The sequence below is a fragment of the Aphelocoma coerulescens genome, chromosome 8, assembly GCF_041296385.1.
Source record: "Aphelocoma coerulescens isolate FSJ_1873_10779 chromosome 8, UR_Acoe_1.0, whole genome shotgun sequence".
NCBI lineage: Eukaryota > Metazoa > Chordata > Aves > Passeriformes > Corvidae > Aphelocoma > Aphelocoma coerulescens.
In genome coordinates this window covers 15,508,107-15,520,925 of record NC_091022.1, presented here as the reverse complement: position 1 = coordinate 15,520,925, position 12,819 = coordinate 15,508,107, and the positions used below count along the sequence as shown (strand labels likewise).

The following is a 12,819-nucleotide window of genomic DNA, read 5'->3' as shown; positions in this document are numbered from 1 at the left end:
GGCGGCCATGTCGGAGCTGGCGCGGGAGGAGCTGTCGGCGCTCGCCGCCATCTACTGCGAGCCGGGCGCCTGCGAGGTGCTGGCGGCCTCAGGTGACGCGGCCGCGCTCTCTGCCCCCAGCCCGGGCTCTCCCGCTGCCCCGCGCCGCGGCTCGGCCCGGCAGAGCCTCGGGAGGAAGCGCTCCGTGGCCTCTCACGGCGGGGCTCAGCCCCCGGGGCAGCACGGGCTCAGTCCCTCGCTGCTGTCGCTTGTCGCGTGTCCCTGCCCCGCCGGGTGTCTGTGCCGCCGGCCTCGCTTGGGACACGGAGCCCAGCGGGCCCTGCTCGGTTATAGTTAGGGATCTTCTCAGTGCCCTGCAGGCCCTGGGGGCAAGCGAGGGGCAGCCTGAGAACGGGTGGCTGCCCTCTAGGTAAACAAGCAGGCGAACCTTGTACGCGTTAAGAAGACCAGGTATTTATCCGGTAAGACTGACTAAGAGTACAGCTGTTGCAGTGAGAAGCGTTGGGTCATCTCTCTATTTTTCTGGGGTAAGGTGACCACCTGGGCACTGTGACGTGCCAGATGTTCTCCTGCTTCAGCAAGATGTGTACGGCTGTAGGTTTTACAGGGTACCGAGGCTGATGTGTCTGCTGTGGGTGGAATGATCAGGTTGGTAGTACTTGCCCCCATCATCTGCTGGATGATGTAGGCAAGGAATGCAGGAAGCCTGGACTCCTCCATGGTTTTTGCACCAGTCTTGGTGGGCACTGATCAGAACGTAGTATTAAGAGATGGATTTTATCAGTCTGCACTGTACACTGCTGTGAAGATGCCCCTTCAGCAAGGAAGAATGAATCTTAATAGTTCCAGTGTATAATAGCAGCTACTGTCAGGCTGAATATGCAAGTGTTGGTGTCTGTTCAGATGCAGACAATTAGTAAATTTTGCTTAGTGCCTACCACAGATGTGACAACTCTTATGTATTTGTTGGGGAGAGATACACATACACATATGCACACAGAATATGCCTATATTCTGTATCACAGGTCCCCAGTGTCCTGGGAGCTGTTGCAGAGGGCTGCTCCCCACCAGAGTGATGGACAGGGAGAGCTTCCTGCAGGTTGGACTGCAGTGAAGTCCTGGGGAATGCTGCTAAAGATGGATGTAGTGGTCTGGTGTCAGATTTTGTCTGCACGTGTATGTATTGAGCCCTAAAGAACTGGGATTGATAAGGAAACACGTTTTTACTGTGCGGGTAACTGAGTGCTGGAGGTTGCCAAGAGAGCCTGTGCAGTCTCCCTCACTGGAGATATTCGGAATATCTGGTTATTGTCCTGGGCAGTTGTTCCTGTTGTAGGTGACTGTGCTTGAGGGGAGAGGTTGGATGAAGACATTAGTGTCTGCAGGGAGCACAATTAATCACAGTAATCTAAAACCAGAATTTTGTATCTCAATATGCATGATGCACCGCCTGTTCCAGTGCAGGCATGTTAGAAATAAGCTTGACACATTGGCACGTTTTAACATGGAATAACATGGAATAACATGGAATAGCATGTTATAACATGGAATAACAAGGCATGTTATTCTGCCTTTTTTTTCTTAAAAATTGGTATTTAGGGTTGTATCTTTAAAATATGATTGATGAAATGTTTCAACTGAGCTTTATTTTTGAGTGAAAAAGTTCAAGAATGTTAATTTTGGGCATAGTTTAAAAAAACAGTATCCAGGCTTATCAGATGTTAATTTTAAAAAATGTGAGCGTATCTGAACATTGCATATACACGTCTGTTCCTCCAAATCTGTTGAGAAATATAGGCACATTCTTCTCTGTGCTTCATATATGGAAAAATGATTTTGTGTTTATAAGTTGCCAGAATGTAAGACGTTTAGAAACTTTCCTGTACATAAAATGAGGTGTCACAAGTACACAATAGGAACAGGCTATTTTATTTATATTAATGTTATGTGACCTTGGAAGGCCCTTAACCAGGCTGTGTTCATGATACGTTAGGATCAGGTATATTTGATGGATTTACATAATTTTCTGCTGGAATTGAAAAGATTATTTACAACAATGATTACTGGTATTTTTCTTCCTCTTGGAATTTACTTGTTGGAATTGCAGAATCCTCTAGTATACAATTAACTTTTGCTTTAGTCATTAGCTTACATTTCCTTATCTCTTCAAACCATGTAAATTGTCATTGACAAACGGTGCACAGACATAACTTCCAGGAAGACTGTTATGTTATACAATCTCTAAGACATTAAGAGTAATTTGTGTGTAGATCCATGGGATCAAAAAGCAGGCCATTGGGGATTCATGGTGTTGAGGAATGTAAGAGAATGCTTTTACAGGTCTCTTGGTATGGTAAAAACTTTGGCTTTTTGGAATTCAACAGTGAAGTATTCAGAATGCAAAATGTGTTTTTATCAAAACCAATGTGTGGATGAATTTAAATAAACTAATTATAGCATATCTTTTTTACCTTACATATCTATTTGCAAAGATTAGTGTTACAGATAGAAATCCGTAATTTAGTTGTTAATCTGTTCTCTTTTGGTCTGTTCACCAAGCTTGCTATAAAAGTATATTTAGATATTCTAAGCTTGTACGTTAGTAGGTGCCATTTTCTGAATTTAAAAATAGACTGCATGTGTTGCATAAAATGCCTTTGGGCAGGAGAGGAGGGGGATATCTGTCTGGTTGACATGGAACATAAGAAAAAATCTGAAGTATGCTAGAGCTAAATATACTGATAAGCATGCAGCTATGGGGGAAAATGAGTTAAAATGTATTGAGTTTAGTCTGATTAGCACATTAAATGCGAGCAGAACAGTCATACCCAACCTTTTATTTCAGAAATAATTGCTGTGTTGCTGTGAAGACAACTCGGCCCTTGTAGCATGTGCAAACAAAGGAAATATTTCTTTGGAGCCAGGTTGCGCAGGGTGCCGGTGGTTTGCTCTTTGTTCTGCCAGTGTCTGCAGCACGGGTGCAGAAAAGGGATGCTGCAAGGTTTAAATAAACTTTAGATGCTGTAGCCCTGCAAAGGTTTTGAACTGATTGTTCTTTTTAAAAGTAAGTCTGAAGCAGATGTAAATGAGCACGGCTGGGCTTTACCCGATGGCTCAGGGTGATACACCTTGGGATGCGAGGCTGTTCTGCTTCCTTCAGATTAGTTCATCACAAGGAAAGGTGTGAGATTTTTGCAGGCTTAAGTATAAGATCACTGCAGCAGGAGGCTCCTGTCAAAGGGGCAGGGTTGGCCTCTATCCCTCTGTTACTTCTGAGCTGTGGTGAGATCTGTTGTGACAAGCTAGTGGAAAAATCTTAGGAGGCTTATCGGAAAGGTAACATGTTTTTCTGTCACTGTAATTAAGCTGGCAATAGAGTAGTATTTTTCAATTTATATAGCCTGTGCATTTTCAAATCTCTTGATGACATAGTTTAAAATAAAGTGATTCACAGGGAGAAGTACAATAATGCTCGTCCCGTTCAGCCAGATGCCAGCTGGCTCTGTACCTGGTGGGGCTGCCCTGAGAGGGGGCAGCTGAAGGGCATGGGGTAGCAGCACTTTGTCTGGTGCAGTGCTTGTGTGTGCAGACACCTCTGTGGTGGCCAGAAGGGTGCCCGGGGCTCCAGGATGCACAGGGCAGGCTTTTCTGCCTGTGTCTGTGGTTATGTGTGCTGAGCCCGGCGTAATGGCAGAGGAGCTACCACTGCTGGGGCCCAGGAGGAGACATTTGTCAGGACAGCAGAAGACAGAGATTGAAATGGGAAGGTTTGAGGTCCTCCTCTGTAGCTGCTGACCACTTGCAAGGGTCTCTTCCAAGGCTGGTGTTTTTCTGAGGAATACATTTGCCCTAAAAGTAGTCTGGAACCTTTGATAGGGTCTTGGAGGCTTGAAGACAAACTCCTGTTGACAGGAAGCGACTCTTTTAACATATGGTGCCCATAAGGACAGTCATGGTTGGGTGTGACTTCATTGGATTCAATGGATCTGCATCTACTGCTTTCACCACTGGATTTGACTCTTAGGTAGTGATGTAGATGTTTGAAGGCTTCTTCATGGTACTGATAGAATTTGATTATTGGGCTTGGAGGGTTTTCTGATTTTACTTTGTGGCTTCTCTGACCTTGAGAGTTCTTTGTATGACCCAGGAAGGAGGTTTGGAAACAAGCCCTTGGATAGCTCTCTAAAGTGCTTCTGTCTGTCCAAGTCACTTTTAGGTTCTTTCACTTTTTTAGTAGATTTGAAATATAAAATCACAGAGGGCACTGTGAGAAGTTGGTTAGTGGCATCAGCAATACTAATCAAACATTATTCAACTGACTGCCGTGTAAAGGAAGGTAAAGGTAAGGTAGGGGGGGAAGAGCACAAGTCACTTCAAAAGACCTGCTCTGAAACTCAGCTCTTCTCTAATCTGCCTTTCAAATCTGGCTTCTCCTGCCCTCGTAGACTGAATCAACCTGACATTTTAGCAATTTTTGAAAGAAAAGGGGTGAAGTGTTTAGAATGCATCAAAGGGGTGAAGCAGAGAACATCTGAAGAAGATCATCTTTTATCTGATTGATATGCTCTTACTTCATGGCAGAGGAGCAAAAGTAGGTTAGGTCTTTGTCCCCGCTTTTCACTTTGTCAAGTTTTGTATTGTTTTTGTGTGAAACTTTTAGTTTAGAAGGTTTTATTTCATGAATTACTGTACATAACTTTCATATTAAGCACCTTTGATTATATGATTTATCAGGATGATGTTGTTTTTAGCTTTCCCTGCTGCATACTGTGTGTATCCTTTTCACTCTGAAAATAATTCTATTCTTAAGTAGACCTGCAACATATTTTGAGCAGATATGAAGATATATGAACATATATTAATATGAGTACATGCATATTTATATATGTGGTATCTAGGGTCAGGTGTCCAACAGAGATATTTTCCTTATGTCAGTGCAACTGTTGTAGAGGAGTTGGCAGAAAAGATTTAACCATATTTTCTCTGCAAGTTGTAGGGGACAAAGAATCTGACTTCTTTCTTTCCAAGTCTCTCCTTAGTGTGGAACTGCTTTTGAATGATTGTCTTAAAAAATACCCCGTGCAAGTCTGTTTGCCTTGCATTAGTATTGATGTTAGAAGTCTTACAGATTTCTTTAGGAGCTTTAGGTGCTTTAGGTGCTGAGTCCATCCAGCAGAATCTCTATTTTCAGTTGTCCTTGCTTTTGCTGTTGAGTTGTAGAAGCTGAGTTATGTGTTTGAGAGAGACAATTCTGTATTACTGGCTTGTCTAGACTTTGAAAGAACCAAAAGGTGTGAATGCTTTTTAGAATGTGTTAATAACTTTCTTTCTACTATGCTACAGAAGTGTTTCATTTCAGGATTCCCTGCAGGTATAGCTTGAGCCATTGGTTGCAAGCCCCCACCCTGCAAAAAAAATCACCTCCTTTTATTTTAGAGGAAATGGCAGTTATTTGTGTTGAATTGTTAAAGAAAATAACATGATTTAATGATATATATATATTTCAACTTCAAGCAAACTATTAATGTTTATTTTTTTTTTTATGTTTTCCAGAAACACATGGAATCTCATTTAGAATTCAAATCAGTGTGAAAGAACTGCTGGATACAGATGTACTTTTAAATCTGTTATTTCATTTACCAGTCAATTACCCATCAACTCTACCGGATATTTCTGTTAACTCAGACCAGCTTACAAGGGCCCAATGCATGGATGTGAAAGATAAATTACTTGAACAAGCAAAGAAGCATCTTTCTGAACCCATGGTGCACGATCTGATTCTTTGGGTACAGCAGCATCTTAAAGATGTCATTAAGCAATCAGCAACAGTTTGCAATGAAAAAACTGCTTTGTCAAAAGGAACAGAAGATGGTATCTGGATGCTCCTTTTGCATTTAGATCACATGAGAGCAAAGGCAAAATATGTGAAAACTGTGGAAAAATGGGCTTCAAATCTAAGGCTGACTGGAAGACTGATGTTCATGGGCAAGATAATATTGATTCTTCTTCAGGGTGACAGGAGCAGCATTAAGGTGCAGGAGCAATGAATGTTGACTAGTTCTATTGATTTACCACTGAAACCTCCGTGTCTGAATATTTTGTGTGTGTTTTTCTAAGATTAACAATTTTGGAAACAAATTGATCATTATCAGAGTAGGAAGGCCCAGCAACTTTATTCTGTATTTAAAAAAAAGAAGGTATTCTGTTCTGTCTACAGTGGTGCCTGTACACCTGTGGCCTGTATTGCATTGCTTCCCACTGTAATTATACCCTGTATCCCTTTGTTTCCTGACCTTAATATGCCTAGATTCAATTTCCTGTATTTCCCAAATGCCCCAGAAAGTTGAAAAATTTTTGGTGAGAAATTAATAACAGACATACTTCTAACTCATTGCTAACTGTCTCTTTCCTTGTCTTAAACCACATGGTGCTGCTACTGCATGCCTGGGCTTTGAAATTTTTGCCTGTATATTTGACCTCCCACTGCATTAGGTCGGTTTTGGTGGTGATGTTGGAGGAGAATGTTTTGGCTTTTCTAATCATGTTCTCTAAATCAGTTTGGCATGCACTTAACTTAAAACTGATGAATAGAGGCAGTCATGCACTTTTTGGGATGGGCACCTTCAAAGTTTGATTGCTATGTTCTGAAAAAAAAGTCTATGTTTTCAATGGGCTTTTTCATTTTACTAAACTTCGAAAATACTAGGTGGCATATAATATTTTGGGATTTTTTTTGTCTTTTAGGAGTATTTGATTCTTCAGAAAACTTCTAAGGTAGATGTGGACTCAGGTGGAAAGAAATGCAAAGAGAAAATGATGAGTGTACTGTGTGAGACAGAAATACAGTCAGAGCATAAAAGGTATAATTTAGTACTGTTGTGTATAGAAAAGTAACAGAATTGATAATTACATTCTGACAAATCTAGGTATATTCATGACTTTCTCTTTCACAATGTAGGTTTCAGACATTCGAAATCAAAGAATATTCAGCACTGGAGGAGCTACAAAAGGAATTTGAAGCTGCAGGACTTAAAACTCTTTTCTCTGAGTTTGTCCCTCCTCTCTTTAAATAAAATTAAAAGAAAACACTGGACCTTTGACCAAAGCAGTAGTTGACTGCAGATGCTGATGGAAGATGAAAGGACTTGTGGCAAACAATGTTGAAGCGTTTCTGCAAAAAATACCAGTAGTAGTCATCCTTTTGCAAGAAGAAGGCACATTAAGAACTGATAATTTTTTTGGCATTTATGTATTAATAGCTTTTTCCAACCATTGTGATATTGATTGTGATAATTGCATGGCAAGCATGAGAGATTGGGAAGAAATAATGTTAAAAACATAGTCTTCTAGTCAGACTCTGTTTTGCAGTCCCTGTTTTTCAATGTTTTGTTCCTTCTCTCTCCTGGTAGAGTTTATTGATAATGGCCTGCTGGAAAGCATGATTAATTTTGCTTTGGAAGATTATATGAAGATATTTCTATAAAGAAACATAGCAAACACAGATTTGAATACGTGAGGACAGCGTACACTTAATATCCCTTAAGAGTTCATCTGCTAATTTTTCATTCTCCATTTAATTGACTGTAAATGCTAGATGGTTGATTTGAAGAAAAAGCTCATGTCACTTGGGGCCTGAAAAAACTTAGAAGTATCTTTTTGAATATTAGTTTTTATTTTAAAATGCATAAAAACACCCACATGGAGGATTTAAATTGATTAAAAGCTGAGTTAAAGCCAGTTGTAATATTTCTTTGATAGTTTACAGATGTCTTTTTACACTTTATCTGGTTTTACTGTCTGTGCAGCTTTAGATATCTTGATTCAATTAAACTGTTGGAGCAGTTTATATACAGACTTCAGTCTTCTGTTTTTCAAGAATTCTGTCAAGGTTGGTTTGTTTGGGTTTTTTGAATTGGTCACTGGCCTTGACCAACTTACATATTCTTTTTTTATCAGTAGTCTGTGTTTTACATCTGTATAGTGTTACAAATTATACGCATAATTTTATAAATTGTGCAAGTTGTGCAAGTTCTGTTTACCTAGGGAGAATTGGATACTTATTTCTGAGGATTATTAATGTGTATCCCTTGGTTTTTATTTTACCTGAAGCCATTCTGTAGCAAGACTAGATAAATTATATCAGTAATAAAAATCTTGCAGTCATGAGTTTCTTAGTAACTTAGCCCTGCCATTTGCTACTTCAGTTGGTTTTAGCATGTAGCTAAACATGTGCTTTACTGCTCTCTAAAATTCAATCCCAGAAGCCAAATGTCTCATGTATTCTGTGTTAATTAAAGATTTGATCAATTCAGTATAAACTAATTTATTTCCATTCTGCTGGGGGAAGACCAGTGCAATTTGTTTAGTTCCGAAAGTGCGGTTTGGCTAATCATTATGTAAGATCTGATTTCCTGTTTCATACTCAGACCATGAGATCATACCTCTTTCTTTATATATTCTAGAAAAGCAACTAAAGCAGACTAGGAAGATTTTATGTTTCACTGTTTGAGATAACAGATGCATAAAGGGTTGTAGATTGTTTGAAAGTTTCTGAAGTTTTTCAGGAGTTTGGTAATTTTCCTAATAAAGAGTGTCTAAAATATGTATGCTGCATGCTATTTTAGGGACTGATGCTAATTTAATGAGATAGTAGCAAAGTTCTTCTTAATGAGTCTTTCATGTTTATCACATACAGTACTTCAGGCACAGTAGAAAACAGACTGGGTTGAACAGGTTTTACAAATCTGTTATATATTATTTTGAAATGGCTTCCTGAGAGACAGGAAATCTAATTTTCTGTCATTTTAAGTGTATGTGAAGATGAATTCTTGCTTTTATAAGGAAGAACAAAATGCAAGTATCTTTAAAATATTAAAATAACATGTATTTTAAATTACAGTTTCCAGAATCAAACTGTTCTCAGGTAAAATATCTGTTGAAAAATTGTGTGTCAGTGCAGTATAAAGTTTTGAAAAGCTTCAGAGGCTCTCTCCTCATACTGTGTGACAGATCTGACAAGTATCAAACTCAAGAAAAGGCCTATGCATGTACAGCATAAGAAAACATAATCAGTATCTCTCTGCAAAACTAAATGTTGTCAGATTTTGCCAGATGCATTGTAAGTCCGTTGATTTTAGGAATCAGGTTGAATGGCATACCTACTCATGTGATCTCAAATTGCATGGGACTTCAAAAATAATTGAGAAGTTGTTGTAATCATCTTTCTTGCAAGATTAGATGCAGGCTTACTAAAGTTTTCCTGCCTACTAGAAAAGCCATTTGTGGCCATCAGTGATTGCCAGTTGCACTTGAATATAAACCCATGTATTTTTTTGAGTTTTATTGCCTGATGCCTTTTAGTCAACTGTTTGGTCAGAGCTGGCATTCTGCAACAGCCAGCTGAAAAGAAAAAGTGCCAATTGGGTAAGTTGCAGCTCTCTCCTGATCATTTACTCATCCTCCTGCCAAATGAAGTTGTTGTAAGAAGCTAGATGATTTCTGTGTTTCAGGAGTTGGAAAATGCATTTTATACAATGGATTTTTACCATAGTTGAATTTGTTATTCACTAGCTTACACTGGACAAATCCACAAGTTCAGTGTGGGAAAGGAGTACAGTTTTTTAGCTTGGTTTGATGTGCTTCAGGAGAATTACAAATCTGATCAGCTTGGTACTGTTCAGACAGCAGAGTACATGAAAACTGATGTCAGTCTGATTCTGTTAAAGCAAGTGCTTTTCCTACCTATCAATCAGTCACTTACTTTGAAGGGTAGGAGGATATCTTCTGTTCAGACAAGTAAACAATATTTTTAAAGGCTGTTCTTTTGGAAGGATGTTGCAGCTGTCTCTTAACTGATGGTTTGTTTGCATTCATTGTAAAAAGAGATGAGCTAGCCTACAAGCCTCTGGGGCACAAAAGTCATCAAAATGGGTCCTGTGGTGCATGTTCTGCCTTCCAAGGGAATTGAAGCACACGCAGGAACAAAATGCACAGATACAGAAGAATAAGACGCAGGGAGAAAAATGCATATCAGTGTCTAAAATGTTAGTGAAGTGTATGTAACTATCAGAATCTGACAATTCAGTTGAAAGGAAGAAGAAATCCACAAATTAAAGATGATTTAACAAATTAGAAGCTAGCTTTCTTGTGGATATTGTGTTATAAATAGTTCTTCAAACAGCATGGTCAGTAAAGCCTTGTTTCCTGTGGCCTTGCTATTTCTAAGCTATAGCACACATGAAGCCTTCCCTGCCAGAGATACATTCCTGATGGTGTTCTCCCACGTGGCTTTCCCAGTGCCTGGTATTAATTGTGCATAAATTGATTATTGCTTGCATAAATCTTTAAAATATGAATAGCATTTTCCCACCTGTTAACTTCTTCATCAAAGTTGTAGGTACTTGGTTTCTTTCAGCTTGTTAACCTCTCACTTTAATTGAAGTGACTTAAATTCAAAAGTTCTAGGAAAACTTTGTAGTGTAAATATGCTTACTTCTGTATGGACAGCAAAGATGTATAACCCTAGTTTCCTTTAAAAATCAGGCTAAAAGGAAAGATGTTGCCATAGGACTGACAACTTGAAGAATCAAGTTTTTTAGGACAAAACTGAGGTTTGATTGGTCTTTTTGAATACCTTGGCTTATTAAGTGTGAACAAAATAAAAAATGGGTTAAGGAAACAAGAAAGATCCAGAGAAGGGAAAAAATGGGGGACATCAATATTGGGGATTTACCTGTTTTTCATACTTATTCAGTCTCATTAATTCCTCCCCCCTCTACTCCCGAATTTGTTATTTGGTGTTGGAGGACAAGACACTGTAGGAAGTCATATATGAAAATCCTTGACATAATCAATTAAAAATAACTGAAAGTAGATTTGGTTGTTTTGTGAATAAGGCTGATTTTTGTGGTTTTGTAGTTACATCTCATTTTCCTATAATAAGATTATTTGTCTCTTACTTCTGATGTGAATGACCCACCAAACCCACGGAGATTAGTATGAATTATATGCAGAAGTACTGTAATGAACCTTAAGAAACGTCATAGTGGAAAAAATACTTTGTTTATGTTGTTTCTTTTAAAAATAGTTTAATAAACCCTGCATATGGATGATTTAAAGCCCAGTGTCCCTTGAGTTTTTCAGCTGTATCTGTGAAAATATGAACCTAATCATGCTATAGTATATTTGAAATAAGATAATGAAATGTTGCACTCACTGTGTTTCTGCCAGAGTTTGAGACTGAAATTGCTTATATTATGAAATAGTGCAATTGCTGGAATCAACTTTAATATATCTTACAGTAGTACTAAGCATTATCATCCTGTCTTTTTGTGTGTAACACATGCAGCACTCTGTTATGGTTTTGTATTTTGTATGTATACTTAATTTTTTGTTATCTTATGCAAGAGTTATGATTGCTTATATTCTTAATTATAGACATAAATGGAACTTGGAATATAAATATGCTGATAGCATTTTGCAGCTGTTGTTCTGTGCTATGTTCATGTATTGGCTTTTATATTAGTGTTGTCTAACTTCAAAGTATTAACCTTCAGTGAAGAGAACTCTTCAGGGTGACAGAAAAATTTGCCTAAAAGACATTAATTTAAGGAATTCTTTGGACTCTAAAGATGAATCCCTTAATGTTTTGAGTTAATTATGTACTCAGATGCTTTAATTTTATGCTAATAAGGTAGCAACTGCCGCACTTTAAAATTTTCTTTGTGTTTCGTAATGTGATACCAGTAATCTGTTTGTATCCTATTTTAGAACATAGCTGATTGTGGAATTTGAGTCAACATTTTATTAGTATTTCCCATTGTAAATATCTATGATTCTTTGTATGTATACATTGTTATCTATTACACCTTGAATGCAAAGCGTTATTTTAGGATGAAAGGTCTCTGCATGAGAACAATAACTGTACTTTTCTGCTGCTTTTCCTATTGTCACCTTTTACATTCCTGCAGCTATGGGAAGCTGTCAAATGATCAGAGTTTTCTGGAGCTGAACTTGATAAGCCAAGCCAGTGTGTTATATCAGATCTTGATGCCAGCTGGGTGGAGGCAGGGTGCTCTCCAGGCCTTTATGGGACCACTTTTGACAACATCTAACTGCTCCACTGAAGGGATTAGCTGGATATTTCTTGAGCTTTGTGTAGAGAATCGAGGGAGTGAATTCCACCAATGCAGAAGGTGAATGGTTGGTTGTTGCTTTATCCAACCTTTACATCAGGAAAGATCTCTGGTACTCCTTTTATGTTAATGCCATGGAGGGTAACATGCTGAAGTTTACACTTTTGATAGTCACAGGGAACACTGCACAGCAAAGTCAGTGCCACAATTTTAAGACTGAAGGTGGTAAATTCTGTTTTTCAGTTGTACTTAGGAAAAAGACCAACAGAAAATGATTTTGCTGGTCTCTGGTCAGTCACCCATCTGTAGTGGTATACAGAGGCAGGGTAAATTTTTATAAGAGATGGTGCTATGACTACCTTTCAGTCAAGATATGATAAAATGCACTTTTTTTTGAAGTAAAATCTGACTTACTTGTGAGAACACTGTCCACGTGAGATGCTGAACAGAAGCTGAGCTGTGTGGATTGAGCTGTGCCAGAGGCTGGTTTTTATTTGGTGGAAGTGGAGGTGTTAGAAAGGGACAGACAGCAATAAAAACACTGGTGATGTGGCTCTCAGAGAAGCCAAAAGGAGGGGGTGTTTGCATTGATTTCTCTCTGGAAAGAAATTCGGGAGTATGAGCTACTAAAGAAGTTGCTACTGTATCCAAGCTTCAAGTAGAAATGTCTGAAATAAATATGCAG

The 12,819-nt window shown here is 38.7% G+C and overlaps 1 protein-coding gene across 1 annotated transcript; it reads left to right on the top strand.

Moving 5' to 3' along the window:
* On the top strand, positions 1–11,117 carry RWDD3 (RWD domain containing 3). Its single transcript, XM_069022687.1, has 4 exons — positions 1–92; positions 5,554–6,032; positions 6,745–6,860; positions 6,959–11,117. The coding sequence occupies exons 1-4, from the start codon at positions 8–10 to the stop codon at positions 7,071–7,073; spliced, it is 795 nt and encodes a 264-aa protein (XP_068878788.1). The 5' UTR covers positions 1–7; the 3' UTR covers positions 7,074–11,117.
* Positions 11,118–12,819: the final 1,702 nt, after the last annotated feature.

What these genes read in the sequence shown, in the direction of transcription:
- RWDD3 (XM_069022687.1), top strand. Translation starts at nt 8, where the DNA reads ATGTCGGAGCTGGCGCGGGAGGAGCTGTCGGCGCTCGCCGCCATCTAC. An exon ending in CGAGGTGCTGGCGGCCTCAG is followed by an intron (nt 93 to 5,553) that starts GTGACGCGGCCG and finishes TATGTTTTCCAG; the next exon opens with AAACACATGGAATCTCATTT. An exon ending in ATACAGTCAGAGCATAAAAG is followed by an intron (nt 6,861 to 6,958) that starts GTATAATTTAGT and finishes TTCACAATGTAG; the next exon opens with GTTTCAGACATTCGAAATCA.